The 20,927-nt window shown below is 53.8% G+C and overlaps 1 protein-coding gene and 1 long non-coding RNA gene across 10 annotated transcripts in view; one reads left to right on the plus strand and one right to left on the minus strand.

Annotated features, from left to right (window-relative positions):
• The window catches only part of KIAA1671 (KIAA1671 ortholog), a 158,800-nt gene that overhangs the window by 80,793 nt on the left and 57,080 nt on the right, over nucleotides 1–20,927 (plus strand). The window contains exon 1 of one of the 6 annotated variants that reach the window (XM_045513904.2): nucleotides 15,687–17,068. The exons of the other annotated variants lie outside the window; for them this stretch is intronic. Coding sequence (XP_045369860.1) covers nucleotides 16,784–17,068 — 285 coding nt within the window. The 5' untranslated portion in view covers nucleotides 15,687–16,783. Of the gene's footprint in view, nucleotides 1–15,686; nucleotides 17,069–20,927 lie in introns of those variants that run through there. 6 annotated transcript variants of the gene reach the window in all.
• On the minus strand, nucleotides 1,133–16,503 carry LOC123615739 (uncharacterized). 4 transcript variants are annotated; one of them, XR_012503640.1, is made up of 5 exons: nucleotides 16,366–16,503; nucleotides 12,681–15,284; nucleotides 10,724–12,253; nucleotides 5,691–5,742; nucleotides 1,133–4,630 (listed from the first exon to the last, which is right to left on the minus strand). It is a non-coding gene; the product is annotated as an uncharacterized LOC123615739 (long non-coding RNA). The 4 variants fall into 4 exon arrangements; XR_012503639.1 differs by lacking the exon at nucleotides 1,133–4,630 and having other exon boundaries at nucleotides 4,651–5,742; XR_012503641.1 differs by lacking the exons at nucleotides 1,133–4,630; nucleotides 5,691–5,742 and having other exon boundaries at nucleotides 7,055–10,876; nucleotides 12,099–12,253.

A 20,927-nucleotide genomic window follows, 5' to 3' on the forward strand; every position in this document is an offset into this window, starting at 1 on the left:
GAATCGCTGGTAGCTGAGTGCTAGCTGTGTACCAGGCACCACCCAGGGCACTTTTTCTGTCATCTCATTGGGTTCACATAGCACCTCGATTAAGCAGTATTTTTTTAATCACCCCTTTATCATGGGCTCAGAGAGGTGCAGTGACTTGCCCAAGATCACACAGCCAATGAGTGATGGATCTACTTGATCCCACAGGTGAGTCCTTTCTCCTCCACCAGCCATGTTGCTCCTTGCTATTTCTTGAGAATTCCATCATGGGAGTGCTGATCTCTGTTCCACGGACTTCTCTCCCTGTGGACCACAGGCTCCACAAGGGCAGGCATCTTCACCTGCTTCATCCTCTGCTGTATCCACTGGAGTCCAGCATAGGGCCTGGCACACAGTGGACATTCAGTGAGTGTTGAATGACCAAGTGCGTGAGTGAAGGTTAAAGTCCTGGTCCATTCCATTACAAGCAACACTTCTGTTTGCTTACAATAGTATTTATGGTGATGATGATGGTGGTGATCTGGTTCCTACTCTCAGAAATAGACTCACATTAAAAAAAAAATTGAAACCTCTTTCTTTGCAAACCAGTTTATCTCCTAGGAGTCTGACATTTTGTGTTTTCCCCCTCTGGGAGCCAAACGAGGATGTCTGTTCTGTAGAATGTCACCGGGGAAAAGATTCTGAACATTTCCTTTTAGAAATTTCTGCGTTAAAAAGTTAAAGCGAGACGGAACTGTACTTGAAGATTTCAGTTGCCATGGCTACCGGGTAACACAGCGAATCGTGTTCATACATATGGTCCTCGCTAGACCTTCAGCCGCTGTAACTCAGCTACAGAATTTCGGCTTTTAAGTGTGTTTTATGCAGTGAGGCTTTGAGAGGAGATTCCTGCCGCTGGGTCTCGGCCGGCCGAAGTGCTTTAACCAGCAGGTATTTTTCTGAGCGTCTCCCAGGCACCTGTCCGCCAGGGTTCATCGTCACAGCATCCTGTGGGTGCTGGGACTGACACCTCCGCTTTAGGGATGAGCACGCGGAGCCCCACAGAGTTTGTGTGGTGTATCTGCGTGTTCATCCGCTCTTTACCTATTCACTTATTCAACAGTGTATCCGCTCAACGGGTACTTTTTGAGCCTCTGCTCTGTGTCAGACACTGGTCTAGGCACCGAGCATCATTGCAGGATGAGAAAAGCAAGGCCCCTGCCCCAGCAGAGCGTGTTTTCCAGTGGGAGAGACAGATAAGATATACAAATAGAAAATACTGATAAATTCATGAAGACAGTAAAACAGGGAGATGTGGCAGAGAGAGGCTGGGAGGAGGTGTGGCTGGAAAGGCCTCTAGAAGGACCTGGCATATGAGCAGAGATCTGAAAGAAGGAGCCCACCTGTGGGGCCCCAGGGGAAGAGTGTTTCAGGCAGTGGGAACAGCACATGCAAAGGCCCTGAGGCTGGAACCAGCGTGGAAGGATTGAAGCCAACAGTAAGGTCAAAGCGGCCGGCCTGGTATTGAGTAAGAGGGGTTGTGGGGAGGCAGGTAGGGGGCTCAAGGGCCAGGCAGAGCATTTGGAGTTTACTCTGATTGTAGTGGAGAATGGACGGAGTGCTCTCGGTGGAGACTAACATGATGGGTGGGATGCAGGATGGGGTGGACGAGAGAGGCGGGAGGTAAAGTGGGGAGGCCGGAGGTGATGGGGGCTGGGATCTGGCGCTGAGGCGGGATGGCAGGGCTTCTGAACCAGAAATGATCTGGTTCAGGCTGACGATTTTTGGAGGGGTTGGGGGATGGTGAGAAGAGGCACTGAGGATGGTTTCCAGGTTTCTGGCCAGGACCGTGGGGTGGGTGGTGGTAGTTTTTGCTGTAACAGAGAAGAGTGTGAAGGAAGAAGATCTGGGGCTGGGGACCGAGAGCTCGGTCCTGGGGTGTTACATCTGAGGCGCCGCTAGACTTCCAAGCAGAGACGGGGGTGGGACTGAAGGACTTTCTGTTTGGCTTTTTAAGATGAGTGATGTTGACGCTTTCCTGATGGGGCCGGCCCAGCGGAGGGGGAGGCACCGGTGCTGCAGGGGACAGGGGGACGGCCAGCTGCGGGGGGTGAGACCGTGGAGCTGGTAAGAGGAGCTTAGGAGGAGGGGCTGGCCCTGGCTGCCAGCTTTGGGGAAGCAGCACCACCACGTTGGCTCCTAGCTGCGGGGGGCCGGAGAGGGTGGGCGCACTCGCCTCTATTAGCTTTGATTTCCTACAGGGTATCGATAGGCAGAAAGGAAGGGGACTTGCAGATTGGTGGAGAGAGGGAGTTGATGAAGCTTTGTAAGCAAGCAGTTTCCTGAGTTCAAATCCAGCCATTCAGCTGCCTCTAAGTTGATGAGCACATTCACTGTGCACTGACTACATGCTAAATGACTCCCCCCACCAGGCAGTGTCTCAGTCCTCACAAAATCCCCCTGAAGAGGTCACTGTTGTTATCCACGTTTACAGATAGGTGAGGAAACTGAGGCTCAGGGAGGTGCAGAGGCTCGCCCAGAGTCACACATCTCCCTGGTGGACGGGCCAGGCTTTGAGCCCACGCGGTCTAGGCTGTAACCACATCAGAGACCCAGATTTCTCATCTTTTAAGGGGAGACAAGACCTCATGAGGTTGTTGGTAGAGCATCAGTGAAATAAAAGATATGGGGGCCCCACCATGTGCTCAGCCCAGGGTAGGTGTGTGAGTGATGGCCTCCCTCCCCGGACCTGTTTCTGTTCACTCGGTGTCCAGGACGTATCACCCGCGGCTGGCATGTCATGCCTGCGTGGCTTTTCCAATTGCTTCGAGAATTTCTCCCGCCAAGGGATCTCATTAAGCCCATTTTGAAATGAGAGCACTCGGCAGGGGGAAGGGAAGTTAGTTACCACAGTTATTATTAAAATCTGAAATAACTTGTTTGGGAGGAATGGGGAGGCGCTGGGATCTGGCCTGACCCTCCTCCTTCCACTCTGTCCGCCCCCAACACACACCCTCTCACTGTCCCCACGTCTTCCTCTTTGGGCAGAGACGCTGGCTTGCAGGCACCTTGTCCACCCCTGCCTCTCCCCCAGCAGTTCTCACGTCGGGCCCCCGTGGCGGGGTGGGGGGGGGCGGCTTTTGCATCCGAGCATACGTTGTTGTAACCTCGGTGCTGTTTTTGAGGAAAGCAAACCGTTAACTCAGACCTTCTTGAGAAAGGATTTGTGTCATCAAAACAGCTAGGACATTTAATGCTGTTCCCGAGTTCGTCAGGCGGGAGCAGAAATGCCCACTGTTGAGACATCAGGGCAGGTGATCTGGTCCCGAGCCCTGAGCTTTCTGGAGGGGCCTGGCACCTGCAGGCACTCAGGATGGTTTTGTGGAACGAATGAGTGGTTTAGACTTGGAGGGCTTTCGCGGGTGGTCAGTGGCGTCCCCTCCTTGTCTGCTAGGAGGACGGAGGCCTGGCAGCACCTGGACACAGCCAAGGCCTCACAGCAGGTTAGCGGCGGGGAGTGAGAGTTGAGAATGACCAGAACACACCTCCCCGGTAGTCGTGCGTCTCAGTGATGGCTGATGCGACATGACCCCCTTGACCTTCCCCCAGCGGCCTCTCCACGCCTCCTTCCCTCTCTTGGAAGGACAAGCATGTAGGCTCGAAGCTCAGGACAGTGTTGACAGAAATTATGTCATGTGTCTTGAGCAAGGTGACTGAAAACAGACGCTTAAGATGCCTTGACCAGTGACGTGTCCTGGTTCTAGTTATGACTTAGTGTTTTAATGACCAGAGTCTGCATCCTGGGTGGGTCTGGGGATCCAGCGCTTCCTTCTGGTCTCTCCCTCCATCCTCCTTCAGGTCCTCACCGAGCACCAGCTCTGTGCCTGGCCCTCTGCTGGAGGCCCTCGTTCACTCAGCAGCTGCTTGTGAAGGGTCTCAGGACTGGGGACACCTTGATAAACAAGACAGACAGCTGTGAGCGTAGGGTTGCTGGGAGCTTTGATCAGGGCTCCCTCCGGAACACATGGATGAAAGCATGTCTGCCCACAAGCCAGACAAAGCCAGGTTCCAGGCCTAGCACTGTGGCTTCCTAGCTCAGTGACCTTGGACCAGACACTGAATGCCTGTGAGCCTCAGTTTCCCCCTCTGCACAAGGGCACAGGGACTGCCCACCTCATCGTGTGGTTTTGGGGGATTCCAGGGGAACAGGTACGTGTGGTTCTTATAAAAGATGGGCTCCATGTGGTCCAATCTCTGCACAGAATCACATCCAGGGGCAAAAAATTTTTTTTAAATTTAAAATTGTAATATTTATTTGTGTCTCTGAAAGTAAAAAGCCACAGGGACACCGGTGACCTGTGAGTCTGCCCAGATTCATTGCTGCACACCTGGTCTGTCTCCTCCCTTGATGGTGTAGCCTGACCTGCCCTCCCGGGCTGGCCTGCGGCTTCCTCTGCCTTGTCTCGGGGCCCGTTGTTCTCCGGTTAGGACAGAAGTCCCCGCTGAGGGGGCAGTGCCGGAGGGAGGGCGGCCGGTTTTCTGCCGGGCCTGCTGGCAAGCAGACTGTCCCTGGGATCAGATGAGAAGCTGCGGAGCCAGACTTGTTCTCGGCCTGTTGCAGATGGTAGCTGGAGAACTGAGCTGGGAGTTCTTCCTGTTCTTTCTGGGATGAGTGGAAAAAAAAATTTTTTTTTTGAAGTCTAGGGCTTCTGGAGAATTCTGTCTGGTGTGTGTGCCCTGGGTGTGCTCTGGCCCCTGGGAATTCCAGGAAGAATTGGGGGTGCTCAACACAGCCCACGTGGGTCCTTGAGGCTGGACAAGTTAAAGCCACTCGTCTACGAGCTGTCCTCAAGGGCTCCCACTGGGGCCTTCTTTGTCAAATTAGGAACATTTCAGGGACTGGGTTTCACTTGTCCTCAGCTCAGCCTCTGGACTCTCAGGCTCCCACCTTCCTTCTTCCCCAACTTTTCTTCTGGACCCACTTGACCAAGACTTACCCATCTCCCGTCCCTTACCCAGAACCTAAGGGCTCTGCTGATTATAAGAGCCACCACTGTTATTTTGTGCGTATGACAGCTTTGTTGAGATATAGTTGACATACAATCAGCGTACACAACTAAAGTGTACAATTTAATGAGTTTTGACATGTGTGTATTCCCAAGGAACCACCACTGTGATTAAAATAATAAACCCATCCTTTACCCCCATGAGTTTCCTCGTGCCCCTCTGCAAGCCATCCCTCCATCCCTGCCCCCGAGCAACCAGGATCTGCTCTCTGTCACAGTAGATCTGTTTGCATTTTCTAGACTTTTATATAAATGGAACTGGACGCCATGTGCTTTCTTCGTCTGGCTCCTTTCACTCCGCCTAATTATCTGAGATCCACCCGTGGCGTGGTTAGGTATCAATGGCTCATTCCTTTTTGTTGCTCAGGACTGTTCCTTTGCGTGGAGGTACCAGTTTGTGTCTCCATCCACCTGTTGACAGACGTTTGGGTTGATTCCACTTTTTGGCTCCTGTGAATAATGGGGCCATGAGCATTGTTGTTCAAGTCTCTGCAGGTTTTCATTTCTCTCCGGTAAACACCTAGAAGTGGAGTGGCTGGATCACACGGTAGGCGTGTGTTAAGCTTTTTTTGAAAAACCTGCTGAACTGTTTTCCAGTGTGGTTGGACCATTTTGCGTCTCATCCCCTGAGAGTTTCGGTTGCCCCAACATTCTTACCAGTACTTGGTACACTTCTGTCGTTCTGTCAGTGAAGATGCTTTTGAAGATGCTGAAAGTAACAAAAGACCCCATAAAGTTGGGTCAAACTGTAAGGACATGTATTATTTCAGATACTTCACCTGGTGGTAGGAGGGAACGTGGTGCAGGGTTCATCAAACTATGGCCGGTGAGCTAAGAATGAGTTTTACATTTTAAAAAGAATATTAAAAAAAAAAAATCCAAAACCAAAAAAATATGTGACAGGGACCACATGTGGCTGACCATACCTGAAGTATTTACTATCTGCCCCTTTAAAAAGTATACCACATCCTGGATTAGTGGATCAACTCGGTTCTTTCCATCTTCCTACGCTCCTTTCAGCATCTTGTCCCCTCATGGTCCCAAAATGGCTGCCACAGTTCCAGCCATTCCTGGGAGACCTGACAACATCTAGCCAAGGAAGAAGGGGTGCATTGGGAGGAAGACTTCTCCCTGAGCCCACCCAGCAGACTTCCCCCCCCAGATCCCATTGGCCAGGATTTGATCCCATGTCTGTGCTCTTGCTGCAAGAGAGGGTGGGGAGTGAATAGTCAGCATTTTCAAGGCTTGGCCAGGAAGGAAGAATGCTGTTCATGGCTGTATTTTTCTGGGCCAGTTCTTTGATTAGTTTCCAGGTGCCCAATTGTCTTGAGTGAGTTTGAACTGGGTATGAGGACCCTGTGTGTCCCTGGCCTTGGTTCCTTTATTTGGGATTCAGGGAGCGTGATGTCTCCTTTAAGCGCTGATGAGAACTGAATGAGGTTTATGTAAAGTGCCTCATGGGTTGCACACAGTCAGCGCTGGAGGACAGTGCAGTGTAATGGTCGCCCCGGGTCCTTGCCGTGTGACACTAGCCAAGTAGCTCTTCTTCTTTCTGCCTTGCTTTCCTTGCCTGTAAAATGGGATTGAGGTGGTCCCCCTCCTTACAAGGTGAATTACCTGATTCAGAGCACTCAGCCTGGGCCTGGTATGGGGTTAGGCCTTAACAAGCGTTTGCTGTGTGCCAGGCCTCAGAATGGGCCCCGGAAATACACGAGGGAATGGAAACAGGCCTGACCTTCACGGTGTCCACAGCCGGCAGGCAGGGGTGAGGGTGTTGGCCCTTGTCGTGACAGCGAGGGGAGTGCTGTGAGGGGAAGCGCAGAGGAGGCACTAAAGTGGGGAGGGAAGCAGGGAAGGCTTCCTGGAGGTGAGGACATTATTGTGAAGTCTTCAAGGGTGCGCAGGAACTGGCCAGGGAAAGAGGAGGGGAGGGGAGGGGAGGGGAGGGGAGGGGAGGGGAGGGGACTGCAGTACAAATGACATAGTGCTTCTTCCCTCCCCTCCCCTCCCACTCATCCCCCATTCCTCGCTTCTCCTCCCCGCCCCTTTCTTCACTTCATTCTTTCATTTATGCATTCATTCAACACTCAGAGCATCCAATGTTCTAGGCATGGGGGCAGTAACAGAGAATGAGACACAAGCTTTCTGCTCTCACGAGCCTTTGTTAGATCATACTAACTAGTCAGGAAAATACCAGATAATGGTATTAACGTGCACAGGAAAGGATGCTAAGATAGAGGGGGTCTGGCAGCTCCTTTGTGCTAGGTCGTCAGGGGAAGATTCTCCGAGGAGGTGAGATTCAGAAATAAGAACCATCACGGTGTGGGGGCAGCAGTCAGGTTGGGGCTGCCGGGAGGTAACTTCCCCGGCAGGAAGCAGCTGAGTGGAGGGAGCCCGGGGTCTCACCTTCACTGCCCTGTGAGGGGACACGGCTCTGGACAGCCCTGAGTCCAGGGTAGCCCAAAGTCCAGGACTCCAAGGCTGCCAGAATATACCTCGTGCCTACAGGTGTGCTATTGTGGGGACCCAAAGGGTGACACACTTTTGTCAGAGTGTTGAGGCTGCCTGGCCGCCCCGCTCCCCGCCCTCCCCGCCTGCTGGGCGCAGCATGGCTCCTGGAACAGCGTGGGTGGCGCAGAGGAGGGGCTCCCCATGTGCCAGGAAGCAAGGCCCAAGATAATAAAACTCTAGCAGGTCGGGAGAAAGCCGAGCCTGTGTGAAGGCATTGGCAAGTGGGGACTGTTGTTCACAGCCGCTCTGAGACGAGAGGAGGGCGGCCGAGGGCCGGCGAGCTGGGCAATGAGAATGGTGGGGGTGGACGTGGGGGGCCAGGGGTGCCGGCTCCTCAGTGCCCATTGTCCCCTTGCCCTCTGAGCCACAGCTGCCGAGCGTGGTTTGCCGCCCTGGCCTCTGAGCCAGACTTCGCCTCTTAGCTCTCGTCACCTCAGTGTCCTCATCCGTGTAATGAGGATAGTTGTTCTGCTCTCACGAGATGGTCAGGACACACATCACGTAACCTTCAGCACCACCTGAAATTTATCCCGTTTTAAAGACAAGGAAAGAGGGGCTCAGAGAAGGCAAGCCACTTGCCCAGGGTGACACAGCACAGAGTCAGTCTTGGGAGCCCTGCCATTAACCGTGTGTGTGTGTGTGTGTGTGTGTGTGTGTGTGTGTGTGTGTGTGTGTGTGTGTGTGTGTGTGTAGGGGGTGACATGAGATGATTTAGGGCCTGGCACATCTTTGGTGCTTAGTAAATATTAACCGCATCCTTGAAGCACTTGAATAGATGTTGACGAGGCATTTGGGAGGCCACGTTTCTTCTAAGTCTGTTCTCACAATGTGAGTGCTCTAGCCGCAGACATCCCCGTCAGAATCTGACTCCATCCCGCCTGCCTGTGCCCAGGGCCTGCATTGTGCCCCTTGACCCAGGAGGCAGGTGTCACAATCTCCATTTGTGGCCCCCTAGGCAGGGAGAGACCACGTGGGTGTTTGCACGAGGCCACGTGGTGTTTGCACCCAGCTCTGCTGCACTCTCGAGGCTGGGCAGGGTGGCCTTTGAGCGGAGGCAGCTGGGGTTTTGAGCTGGACTTCTGGTGCAGCCTCTGTGGGGGTTCAAGGCCCGGAGAGGAGAGGGGTACTGCCTGGGGACCCCCAGTAGTTGGGGCAGAGCCCGGCAGCCCTGAAACCCTGGTCAGTGGGCCCTGGCTTGCCCTCTCCCCTCTGTTCAGCTGGGACAGGTGGGGCACAGGGGACCCTCCGAGGCCCCCAGGCCTGCAGATCCCTGGAGCTGCTGTGGTGGCCGAGGCTGGGAGGGGGACCCCGAGGCCATCTCGGGAAACCCAGTGCTCGTCACAGTCAGGCTTCACTTGGGCTTCACGGCTGACCTGAGTCTGAGGAAGGGAAGTGAAGAGGAAGAAAGAGGAATGGGGATAAGGTCCCTGCTCCCATGACCACCTCTTCTGCACGCCGCCATCCAGCCCCATTCTGGCATGAACCGGGGCGCTCACAGGGGCAGGGCAGCCTGGTGGTTAGGGCCCCGGCTGTGCGCTCAGCCAGACCTGGGTTCCAGCCATGGCTCTGCGCGCGGCAGCTGTGTGACTTGAGCCGGGGTCTTCCTCATTTGGCGTCTATGCAGTGGGGATTGCATGCTCCTGGCTTGGGCAGGTCGGAGAGGTGACCGGGCACACAGCAGGCCCTCGGCAGCTCAGAACTAGTGCAGTTCGTTATTATCTTTACTTCAAAACCCTAGTAAAACCGCTCCGGGGGCCAGGGATTGGGGCGCCAGCACCTGGCATATATAGTAGGTCCTCATGCAGGTGTGTATTGAAGTCAGAAGGGAGGGGGGAGGGAGCAGGGAAGGACGGTGTCTACTCATTCTTCCAGCCTTTTGTTATCCTCAGGGAGAGCCTTCAAATCTTGGGGTGCTGCTTGCGGGGTGCTTAGGGCAGGATAGCAGGCTCGCTGCTCAGGGATGAATTCCCCAGGGGACGCTGTGACTCCCTCGTCCCAGTTTGGATCTGTTGTTCCCCAAGAACATCTTGCTTTCTTTCGCTTACTGATCCAAAAATGCGAAATTCCAGCTGCTCTGGTGGAAAAAGACGTGTCCTCTAACCCCAGGCAAGGCAACCAGATGAAGACTCCAGGGGGGTCCCCCTCGCCTTACCAGGAGGCCTGAGGAGAGGGTGGCCCCCCAGCCCCCAGGGCCACTGGGCAGCCCAGCAGGAGGAACTAGGCGGGGTCCTGGGCCGCCCCGTTTCCATTTTAGGGGAGGCCAGGGCGTGCAGCTTTATTAGACGCCCAGCTCTTCAAAGAGGGGCTGTGATTACAGACTGGCCTTGCCACGCCGGGCGGGGCCACACAGCGGGCTCTCCCCAGTGTGAAAAACGCTACTTTCTACTTGAGCTCGGGGTGGGGCCTGATAAAGCAGGGAGATGCGTTCCTGGCTGTTTCTAGAAAGATCTCCTTTCCAGATGACTTTTTTCTCCCCTCCCAAGATTAATTAAAGGCATCTTAGGTCATTAAAATGACTATTTGAATAAGGATGTAATAAACGAACACAAGGAAAGAGTCTTGGACTTGGTTTATAAATAATCTGGGGTGGACTTGTCAGATCAAGTCATTTCTGGGTGGTTGTTGTTGTTGTTTCCCATATCAGAATTCTTTTCCCTGTTGCCTTGGAAACCAGCCTAGGGAGAGGGATGCTGGGAGTTGTAGGACTTGGGTTCAAGCCTCAGTGAGTCCTTCATTCCACACGGTAGGCATGTCAAGGGCCCTGCTGATTGCTGGATGCTAAGAATCAAGGGTGACTGGGACACGCACCTGCTGCCCGTGGGCTCAGAGTCCAGTGGGGAGACTGATGCGTAAATTGAGTCACAGCCCAGCTTTTAATGATGCAGTGGGGGGTAATACGGCGAGGTGGGAGCCGAGAGGTGGCCTCCATGGGCATGAAGATTTTGAGGGAGGCTTCTTGGAGGAAGGAGTAAACTGAGGTTTGAAGGACAAGAGATTCTGACTAGGCGAGGAACAGGTGGAATGGTGTCCTAGCCAGAGGGAACAGCATGTGCAAAGGACTGAACAAGAGACAGCATGGCACATCCCAGAGACTGTCAAAGTCCAGATTGTGAGCGACTCCTATGGAAAATCAGGGCACCTATCACAGATTTACTATGAGGTCTGGGACAGCTGCCTACCTGGGCCTGATTCTTCAATGAAATGAGAAGTTTGACCTTCGACTGGCCCTCCGAAAACTTTGCTCCATCCCATGGGGAGAGAAAACAGGTTTAAGCTGGGTTCACAAGTCAGCCCTTCTCACACATGGTCCCAGGAATTAGTATCCAGACCACCTGTCAAGAAAGGAAACTATTTGATTTACAAGCAGACAAGTCCTTCTGCAGGCATTTCCTGACCCAAGGTAGTCTGAGGAAGCCAGAGAAGTGTGTGGAATAGTCACTGCCCTCATGCATGGGGCTTAGGGCAGAACTGACCATTTTAAGGGGTTTTAGACATGTGGATAGAGTCTGGCTTTGACCCTGGAAGGGGGAGGGCTTTGGAATCAGACAGATCTGGGTTCAAGTCCCAGAACCCCACTTTCCAGCTCAGTGACCTTGAGCAAATTCCTTCAGCTGTTTAAACCTCACTGCCCTTCTCTGCAAAATGGGGATAATTAAAAACAGAACTCACCCTATAGGGTTGTTGCAAGCGTTACGTGAGGTGAAGTGTACGGGGTAACAAGCTCCCGGCACACGGTAAATCCTCACTTAATGGTTATCATTTTTTCCATTGCATCACCTTCCTCACAACATAACATTAGTAGAGTTCCAGGCCCAGGATGTATACTCCTGGAGTGTCCAGTCTTTGGGGAAGCAGAATGTGCAGAGGGTCGTGCAATTAATCGAGATCTCCTGGGGGAGATTTGCTGAAGGTGGTCTTGGGGTAGGGAGAAGTCTAACAGAGATGGAGAATAGCAGAAGGCAGCTCCAGGCAGGGGTACAGCCTGTGCAGAAGCCCAGAGGCAAGACTGAATATGGCCATGCCCATTGGCCTTTGCATATGCCATTCTCTTTCAGCCTTCTTGGAGAACTCCTATTCACCCTTCAAAACCCTACCCACATTTCATTCTTCCAATTGCAGATCCTCAGTAAATGATCATCTTCCCTTTGCTCTTCATTCCTTAACTTCCTACTTTCTTGGTTGGGTTTCATCTATGCCTCTTAAGTTTCCATTATAGTATGTTATTCACTAGTCCCTCTGAGCCTTGGTACTTGTATTGCAAATGTTCGGGTTTTTTTCTGTTTTTTTCTTCCACCCAAGGGATTCTCTAGAATGTGCTTGTTTGTATCAGACTTAGGGGAGAAAATGATATAGCCTCAGGTTTGAGGTGGTCCATTGGGACTCCCTTCCCCCTTAATGGCAGAAACCAGAAAGCTACCCTGGGCTCTTCAGGGACTATAGGTCCCCTCAGGGCCAGCACAGAGCTCACACAGAGTAACAGCACAGGGAACGCTTGTTGAATGAATGAATGAATGAATGAATGACATTCTGATTTCTGGAACTGCACACGCTCACCCAGAAATGGTGACCTCTAGGCTCTCCATCCCACTGTGGATAAAATCCCCATCTATTTCCTGGATCTCAGTAGCTCCTCCAACACTTTTTGGATTAATTATGTAAGGAGATGGTTTTCTTTCCTTTTAGATGCCCAGCAACATCCCAAGAGTTTCCTGGAGAGAACAGAAGAATTTGCAGAAAAAGTCCTCTGGCGGGGATAGTGCTCGGGCTGCCCCAGTTTTCAGAGAGTGACGCTTTTTATAGTTACACTTTCAGACCACATTGTACCTAAAGGGAGCCAGGAGTGGGGAGCAGGCACGCAATCTGGCTTCCCAGTTCCCTTCTGTACCCCTCTCCCCCGTTATGGAAGGAGGCGGGACTGTGCGGTCCTGCCTGCTGCCTGGTCTCCTCTGCCTTTCCTGACACTCCTCTTCCACCCAGACTGATGTGGCAAGGACCAAGTCCTCCTCTGCCTTGTCCAAGGTGCAAAGCTGGGGCTCGCACACGCTACCACTTAATAGCTGTGTGGCCTTAGGCTGGTCACTGAATCCCCCTGCCTCACTTTTCATCTGTAAAGTGGGGGTAATAACTAATACAAACCTCATTTCATTGGTGGGAGGAGCAGACAGTGTAATACAATGCCGGGCACACAGTAAACAGTACCATCTGCGTCAGTGACAGTGATGACTTTGATGATTTCATCTCTGAAAATCAGAGAGGTTCAGTAACTTACTCAGGGCCACACAGTGAACAAGTGCTAGAGGCACTTAAAGTCTACAAACCCTTAACTATGATACTCTATGGGTTTAGCATATCCAAGGCTGGGACCAGGGTGAGGTAGCTAAAGCACACGCCCAGGGCACAAAACTGAAGGAAGCACCAAAAAAAAGTGTCATCAAGATAAATATCTTAATGCAGTATTTTTTTTTAAATCAAAATTAATTCAAAAATCCATGATGAGCAAACTGTCAACATTATACGTACAGGCAGGATCGGTATTACCGATATTTTTTTCCTTTTGCCTCTGAGGTCAATATGGCTCGGCCCAGCCCTGGCCGAGTCTCTCTTTGTTGGACGATAAGGATTTTACTGACTTTTCACAAAGATGACTATTGTGTATGACTGTGATAAACACCCCTGAAGCAAAAGGTTTGTATAGATCCTTCTCATTTCCAGACAGGTTGCTGGATGTGGAACTGGGTCATGAAACGCAGGGTCAAAAGGCAGGCACACCCTCCCACCCCAACCTTTTATTATGAAACATCTCAAACATACGGAAGAATTGTACAGAGGACACCCGTAGTCTAACCAGGTGGATTCTGCAGTTGCTCAGGGTTTGCTTTATTTGCTTTATGAAGATGTAGCCATCCTTCCATTCCTCTGTGTGTGTGTGTATACACACGTAACTTTTTTTGCTGCATTTCAAAGTAAGTTATAGACATCAGTCCACTTCAGCATGTATGTCCTTAACTGGCAGACCATCATTTTTAAGACTTTGGATCTTAAATGCTAAATTCCCTTCAGGAAATACATACCAATTTCCACTTCCATCTGTGGATAAATGTTCTCTCTCTTGCCGCAGCCTGGCCAACACTGGGTGTTATCATTTTAAAGGTGTCCTAGGTGCTGCTTTGGTTGACCTTTTTTCCTCCTGAAGGTTCTCAGTAAATCTTCCTCACGTCTGTGCCCAGGTGGCCTGTGAAAAAGTTGCGTCCCTTTCCAGCTCCTCGGGCATTTCTGGTGACGCTCTTCTGGGGTTAGATGGGGAGCACCCAGCTCTTTCTCGTCGCGGCTGCCCACTGGAAGTCCCGGTCCGCTGGGCGAGGGAGCAGGGCTGCTGGCTGTAGACGCTCCGTGGGAGGAAAGTGGACAAACCCCGGAGGCCAGAAGCTCTGGGAGCCTGGAGGCTGTACTGCGTGGTGGGTTGGGCCAGACACATGTGTGGAGGTAGGATCTGGGCCCCTGTGCCCTCTCCCTTACCTGTATAATGGGGTGATGCTTCCTACAGGTCCTGCAAGAGCCCCTTGTCCCCCTTCTCTCTCCCCTCACTCTGCTGGCCCTTGGTTTCCTGATGGGTCAGGCGCCATCCTGCTGCTGGGCGTTTGAATCTCCTGTGATTTCTCTGGGTCAGGAAGTTGGGAGGAGCAGGAATTCGGGGCGGGGTGGCTCTGGCTCGGGGCCTCCCGTGGGGTTGCCACCCAGGGCAGCGGTCCTCCAAGGGTTTGATGGGCGACATGGGATCTGCTTCCAGAGTGGCTCGCTCCCGTGGCTGGGAGTCAGTGCTGGCTGTGGGCTGGGGGCCTCAGACTCCACCACGTGGGTCTCTCCGCAGGGCTGCCCGAGCGCCCTCACAACCTGGCAGTCGGTCGGCTTCCTCCAGCACAAGGTGGAAGCTGTGATGCCTTTTATGGTCTCACTTTGGAAGTTACTTCTGCCTTATCTCTTGGGAACACAAACCACTGACTCATTGTGGGAGGGGACCACACCAGGGTGTGAACCACAGGGGGCAGGGATCCGTTTGAGGGGGCTGCCTACCGCCTTGGAAGACCTTCGCAGATGACGTCACCTCTCTGGGCCTCAGTCTCCTCCTCTGTCAAATGGGTTTGTGTGAGGATTCATGAGTTAATGCCTATGAACGCTTAGAATGGCACCAGAGTCTCAGTTACACTCTCAGTAAATGTTAGTCACCAGGATAGTGTCCCGCCGGACTGTGAGCCTTGAAGACAGGGATGGTTCTCAGTCTCTGTCTCCGGGGCCCATCCCGGAGTGCGCAGTCTCTGTTTATGTGAATGAGCGGGAGAATGAATGAATGATCATACACCCCAAGGACCAGGCATCCAGAGAAGGAGACCCGCGTTGGCTGCATTGTGAGACGTCTCCATGAAAAACTTTCTCAAGTGAGGCCCTCTGATCGGTGTCTAGGGAGCAAATATTTGTTCAAAACTGGGGCGATGTGGGTGGGGAAAAGTGCCCAGGATGCAATCAGACTGATCAAAGTTTCACTCTCGGACTCGGCGTTTGAGCAATGAATATTTACTGAGCCACAGCTCTGGACCATTCGCCAAGTCAGACCCGGAGTGGGGCAGGAAGGGAGGAAACAGCCTCCGTCCATGCTCTGGTGGTACCCTTGCTGTGTGACCTTGGGCAAGTGAATCTGTGTCTCTGAGTCTGCATTTCCTCGTCTGTAACGCAGAGGGTGGATCCCTGCCAGAAGGAGAATGCTGCTTCAACAAGTGTGCCTCCCTTCAGGATTCAGCCTCTGCTGACCCCTCCCCACAGGCACCCCCTCCAGTCTCAGATGCTGCTGTCTTGTGTCGCCCCCACCCCGGGAAATTCCAACCACTCCAGCTCCACAAGAGTTAAAAACCCAGGCGCTCATGTGACCCAGTGTAAACCATGAATCATTCCCCTTGCTCCCTGTGCCGAGCCTGCGCGCCCAGGATGGGGCAGGTGCTGTGCCCCGGGGTTGCCATGGCAACCCCGCCTGTACTGAAATGCAGCCCGGCCCCGTTCCTTCCTTGGGGGCCTTGGGGGCTGTTTCACCTGGCTGGGTGTTGCCTTTCAGGGAGGGAGGGAGAGAAGGCTGGAACAGAGGGAGAGAGGGAGGGAGAGAGAGGGAGGCACGCTTAGGGAGGAACAAGTGGAAATGGAGACAGGGGAAGGAAGGAGAGGCTGGAAACCTGACAGAGAAACGGACCGCCAGAGGGAGACAGACTGACAACCGGCCAGAGGTCCCAAGACGCTTGCTGCCTGTCACCCTAGAGGCAGTTTCCCAACTGTTCCAGCCTTCCCCGGGCTGCCAGATCTCCGACATACATGCACACATGCGCCCACATGCACACACGTGCCGCCGCATCTCCCCGTGCGCCCGCGGTCAGGGCACAGGGCGGGTAGGCTGTTGGGCACGTGCAGCCACCATCAGCCCCGCGGGATGGTGAGCGAGTTGGGACTTGGGGGGAAGAACAAATAGAGGCGGACGTCAGCTCCCTGGGCGGCCACCTCCCTGAGGCCCCTCCTGCATTCCTGGGCAGCGAAGCCCCTCGCTGAGAACGGGGGCTGATGTCATCCTGGGCTGCCAAGCCAGGGGACCTGGGGCCCCGGTGGCTGCCTCTGGAAATGAGCTAGCTGCCTGCCAGCCCACAGGTTTGGAACCGCCGGCCGGAGGACTGGAAACCTGCACAGGTCAGGTGAGCGGGGTCCCCGCCGCCACGGGCAACCAGGCACGGGGCAGAGACAGTGGGGGACACCCAGTCCTTCCAGCGGGTGCCTGCGGGGGGCCGCCTACCTGGGAGAAAGTGAGGACGAGGGTGCTCGGGGGCCACTGCCTCTTCCTTCCCCCACCTCTGGGGACCGTCACGCCCTGGAGCCAGCGAGGCAACCCAGTTCCTCAAAGCTCCTCGTCACCCGAGCCAGCCAGCCAGCCAGCCTGCGGGTGCTGGGAACTGGATCTTGGAGCTCCCAGCGTGTTTACTCACAGCTCCGGGGGGTGGACTCGCAGCCTGACCCTGAACCGCCTCCGGTTCTAAGCGAGACCCGAGGATGCCGCCAGCTGCTGGCTCAGCAATGTCTATTTACTCTCGGTCCGGCTGAAGAGGGCTGCTGGCTTTTCTCTCCAGCGAGCCCAGAACTTCCATGAGTGGACAGTAGGAAGAGGGGAGAGGGCCCTGACATCTCACCTCCTTCCTCCCTCTCCTCCCGGCCCCATGGATTACCTGGGAGACAAACTCACGGTGGCCCAAAGCCACATGACCCAGTGGATGGGGACCGTCCGGCGGTCCTTCCAGGAGGCCCTCAACTTAGTGACCACCACGGTGGGCCACGAGCGGGCGAGCGGAGAGCCCGCCAGCCGGACCCCCTTCAAGCGCACCTCATCCTTCCGACACCTCGCTTCCCGGAGCCGGGAATCTTTCCGCCGCTTCTCGGCCCGCAGCCAGCAGAGATTTTCTTCCCTGAGGAAAAGGCAGCCGGACTCAGAGCCACCGGATCTTGTAAGCTTATTATGTTTTTTTAAAAATATTAAAACAAGTGTGAAAACTCCTCCCCGCCCCAGGGAGGAGGAGGAGGGGGTCCCATAGATCCAGCCGGGGAAGTGGCCTCTTCCAGAATCATTGTCAGTCGAGCCCAGCCGCTTCCTGCTCCCGTGCCTGGGAGAGGCGTGTGGTGGTGATTCCCCTGACCGTGGACTTGCTCGCTCCCCCGAAGCGGTCGGGAGATTTATACCGGATTCAGTGTCTGTCCAGACGGGGCAGGCACACGAGCGGGGCTGGCTTTGCCCGTGGGTTTATCTGTAAGTGCCGGCACTCCAGCCCCGACACAAATGCCTGTCCGCCCTATTTTTAGGGAGGCTTAGCTGGCACCTGCTTCATCCCTCACAACCCTCTGGGATGACCCAGGGTCCACGTCATGTACACGTGTGGTTGTGGCTCTCATGGCCTGTCGTTGAGCCAAATCGCGAGGTCTCATCTGATCACCCGAAGTGGTGGGCAGGTTTGCCCGCTGACCCATGAGCCTGGGGCTTGGTGTGAGTGGGCCAGGATGGGGGTGCCCAGTCTGGGTCCTGGGACTCCACCATCTCTCACTCTGGCAAGCTTGATGGGGCTTGGGAGGCCAGGGTGGAAAGACATCTAATAATTAACAACCCAATCTGCAAAAAGGTTTTTTTCCTCAAGGACCTTACTGATGATTTAGAGCAGTGGCGCTGAGCCCAGAGAGGGAAAGACACCTGCCTAGGGAAGCACAGCAAATAAGCGGCAAAGCCAGGGCCAGAACCCCCAGCTCTGATCCCCACTCAGGGTTATTTCCGGCCAAGCTCCAGACCTTCCTGATAACTTCAGGGAAGCCCACACCACTGACCAGGATGAACTCAGACAGGGCCTGGTATTATCACGAAAGAGACATCTGCCACCTGACTATGTGACCCAGTTCGTAGGACACTGAAGATGGGTGAAGGGCTCAGCCATCTCCTTCCCTGGATTCAGCCTTGTGATGAGTCCCGATGGTCATTACAGGACCCAGCATTTAGGGATGGAGCTGCGGGGTGCACCAGGCTCTGAGGCAGCCTCCTGCACCCACATGGTCCCTGAAAGCCTACACCAGCCCTCAGGGTGCAGAGACCCCCCCCCCCCCAGCTAGCCGAGAGGTGCGGTGATGGTCCCAGGGTCACACAGCAACCAGAGCACTCAGGTGCACACACATGTCTCATTAATGTGACATCTCTTTCCCTTCTGGGTCTGTGCTGCTTTGTGGCTCTGGACAAATCATCGGGGCCTGAATATATGAGACAGTTCCCCAGCCCAACCTCTGGGGGGGTGACTTAGCCCAGGGGGGGAAAGCCTCTCATTCATTCTTTCTGTCCCTCTATGGGTGTGTCCATCTGTCTCTCTCCTCCTTCACTCTTGTTCCCTCCCTGGCAGTTCAGTTAAGGGTGTGAGGTTGGTAATGTTCAGTTCTGCCGCCGTGTGACCCTGGGCGTTGGCCTGAGTCCCCAGGCCTCATTGCCCTGCCCTCCTGCTTGCTGAATGAATGAATGAATGGATGGATGAAGTTAGGTGGCGCAGGGCCTTTGTCTCCTCTGTTCACTGTTGCCATGCAGTGCCTCCAACAATGTTACTACTTGCTAGATAAATCTGGGCTAAATAAATCTGTTCCCTTCCCATTTAGTATTTGTCCTCTACCAGTTGGCATTGGAGTTGAAAGCTTGAATCAGACTTGGCCATGCCCTGGCAGAGGGACCTTGACCCATTCTCAAGCCTCAGTTTCCTCTTCTGTCAAATGGGGAGAACTCCTCAGGTGACTGAAACGGGCACCCACCCGATGCCTGGCACGATGTAGGTGTGTGCTCACAGATGCTTTCTGTCTGTTGGGTACCATGATGTTTTGACTGAGCAGAATGGGGGCAGAGTTGGGATGGGGACACCTGCTCTGTTGCAAAGGACCTGGGTTTGACTCCTGGTTCTGCTACTTCTCAGCTGTGTGACCTTGGGTGGACTGTTCCCCCTCTGTGTGCCTCAGTTTCCTCATCTGCGAAATGGGGATTATCCTCATGCCCTATGTACGTTTACCATCTCACTTAAGGGCAGTGACATGCCCTTAGACATGTGATGCCTGGGGCCGTGCTTAGCCCATGGTATGTGTGCCTTAAAAGTTAGCTGTTGTGACAACCAAACCTTTTCTTTCAAACGAGTCCTTCAAAGATTCCCAGTGAACTGGGAAGTCCACACACGCCCCTTTTACTTGGGGACTTTGCTTAAATATTTGTTTCATGGGAGAAAGTTTTTTAAAGCCACAGACTAGAGTTCAGGACACCTGCGAGATCTCTGGGTGGGGCTGGGAGGGGGACAGGATTTCAGTCTTTAGGACTTAAACTTGTACGTGATTTATCTAAATAAGCCTTCTGTTCCAAATCCTGCCTCAGGCTCCTATTTACTCCGAGCAGAGTGGAAGAATCTATGGCAGGCAGAAAGTCACCCTCAGAGGCGTGCCCCGAAACGTTTTTCTAAAGCCAGCCTTGAACTAATTTGCTAATGGCCTGCCTTGGCGGCGTCTGCGGGATAGAGGTGGGGAGAGGGGAAACAATCGCATTGTCTCTGAGGACAAAGGCAGGAAGAAGCACGTCTGTGCCGCAGCCCAGCGCGAGCCTGAGAACGAAGCCAGCAGATGAGGTGGGCTGCAAGCAGAGGCCAGGCAGAAAATTCCAGAAGCCAGGCACGGTGGCAGTGCCACAGAGGCCGAGGGCTGGAGTAAAAGTGGGAAGAGAGGGTGTCCTCCAGGGCCAACGGTGTTCTGTTCCACAGAGAGGGCTTTGGAACTGGACAGACTTGGGGTCAAGTCTCAGCTCCCCCGTATGCTGGCCCGGTGACCTTGGGCAAGTTAAATCACCTCTCTCAGCCTCAGTGTCCTCATCTGTGAAGTGGGGGTTCTTCTGGGACTTGTCTGGTGGGGGGTCCAGTGGGACAGAATGAGTAAGAAACCAGCCCGGCCCTGGCACCTGTTACGCACCTGGCATCCAGGAAGGGCTCAGAGAGTGTGCGTTTCTTGCCACTTTCAAGGGGGGACTGGATGCAGGTGCTGTGGATATGAGTCCCACCTGCAGGTGGCCACACTGGTGCCACTTGCAAAGGAGATAAGAAGCTACCTGACCTTTCGTGGGCGTTTACTGTGTGCCAGGCCCTAAGCGTTAGGTGTGAGGTGTCCCTTCTTTGTGTATCTTCATTCATCCACCCACATTTTCATTCCACCAGTATTTATCAAGCACCCACTAGGGGCTGGCGCTGGGGAAAGAGCTGTGAGTAAACCAGACACAACTCCAGCCTCTATAGAGTTGCCTTTAAGAGAGTAAATAATAAAACCCCACGTCAGCACATAAGTATGTCATGTATGTTCTGAAAACGAGGGAGCTGTCTTAAAAGATCAAGGGCTTGTCTGTAACACCAAACTCATGCCATATGTCAGAGTTTATCGGACACCCCCATGGCAATCTTGGGCCTGGTCGTTCTTTGGGGGCCGGAGAGCAGTCCTGCATAGGACCATCCCTGGCCTTTCCCCACTAGATGCCAGTAGCACCCTCAAGTCATGACAACCAAAAATGTCTCCAGACATTTGCCAAGTGTCTCCGGGAGAAGAGGGCAGAACATCCACCCCCTCCCCAGCTGAGAACCCCTGCTGTAGGTAAATCAGTTTGGGGTCTATAATCATAACCAGGGTACTCTTCCAAGGACCTGAGTTGGGGAAGAGAGGCAGGCAGGGACCCGACATCCCTCAAGCTTACCAGGAGTTGGTCTCATCAAATCCACACATTTGCCTGCCCCTGAGAGACGTGGGGTGGAGCCCCATATTTCATAGATGAGA

This window comes from Camelus bactrianus, chromosome 32, assembly GCF_048773025.1.
Source record: "Camelus bactrianus isolate YW-2024 breed Bactrian camel chromosome 32, ASM4877302v1, whole genome shotgun sequence".
Classification (NCBI taxonomy): Eukaryota; Metazoa; Chordata; class Mammalia; order Artiodactyla; family Camelidae; genus Camelus; species Camelus bactrianus.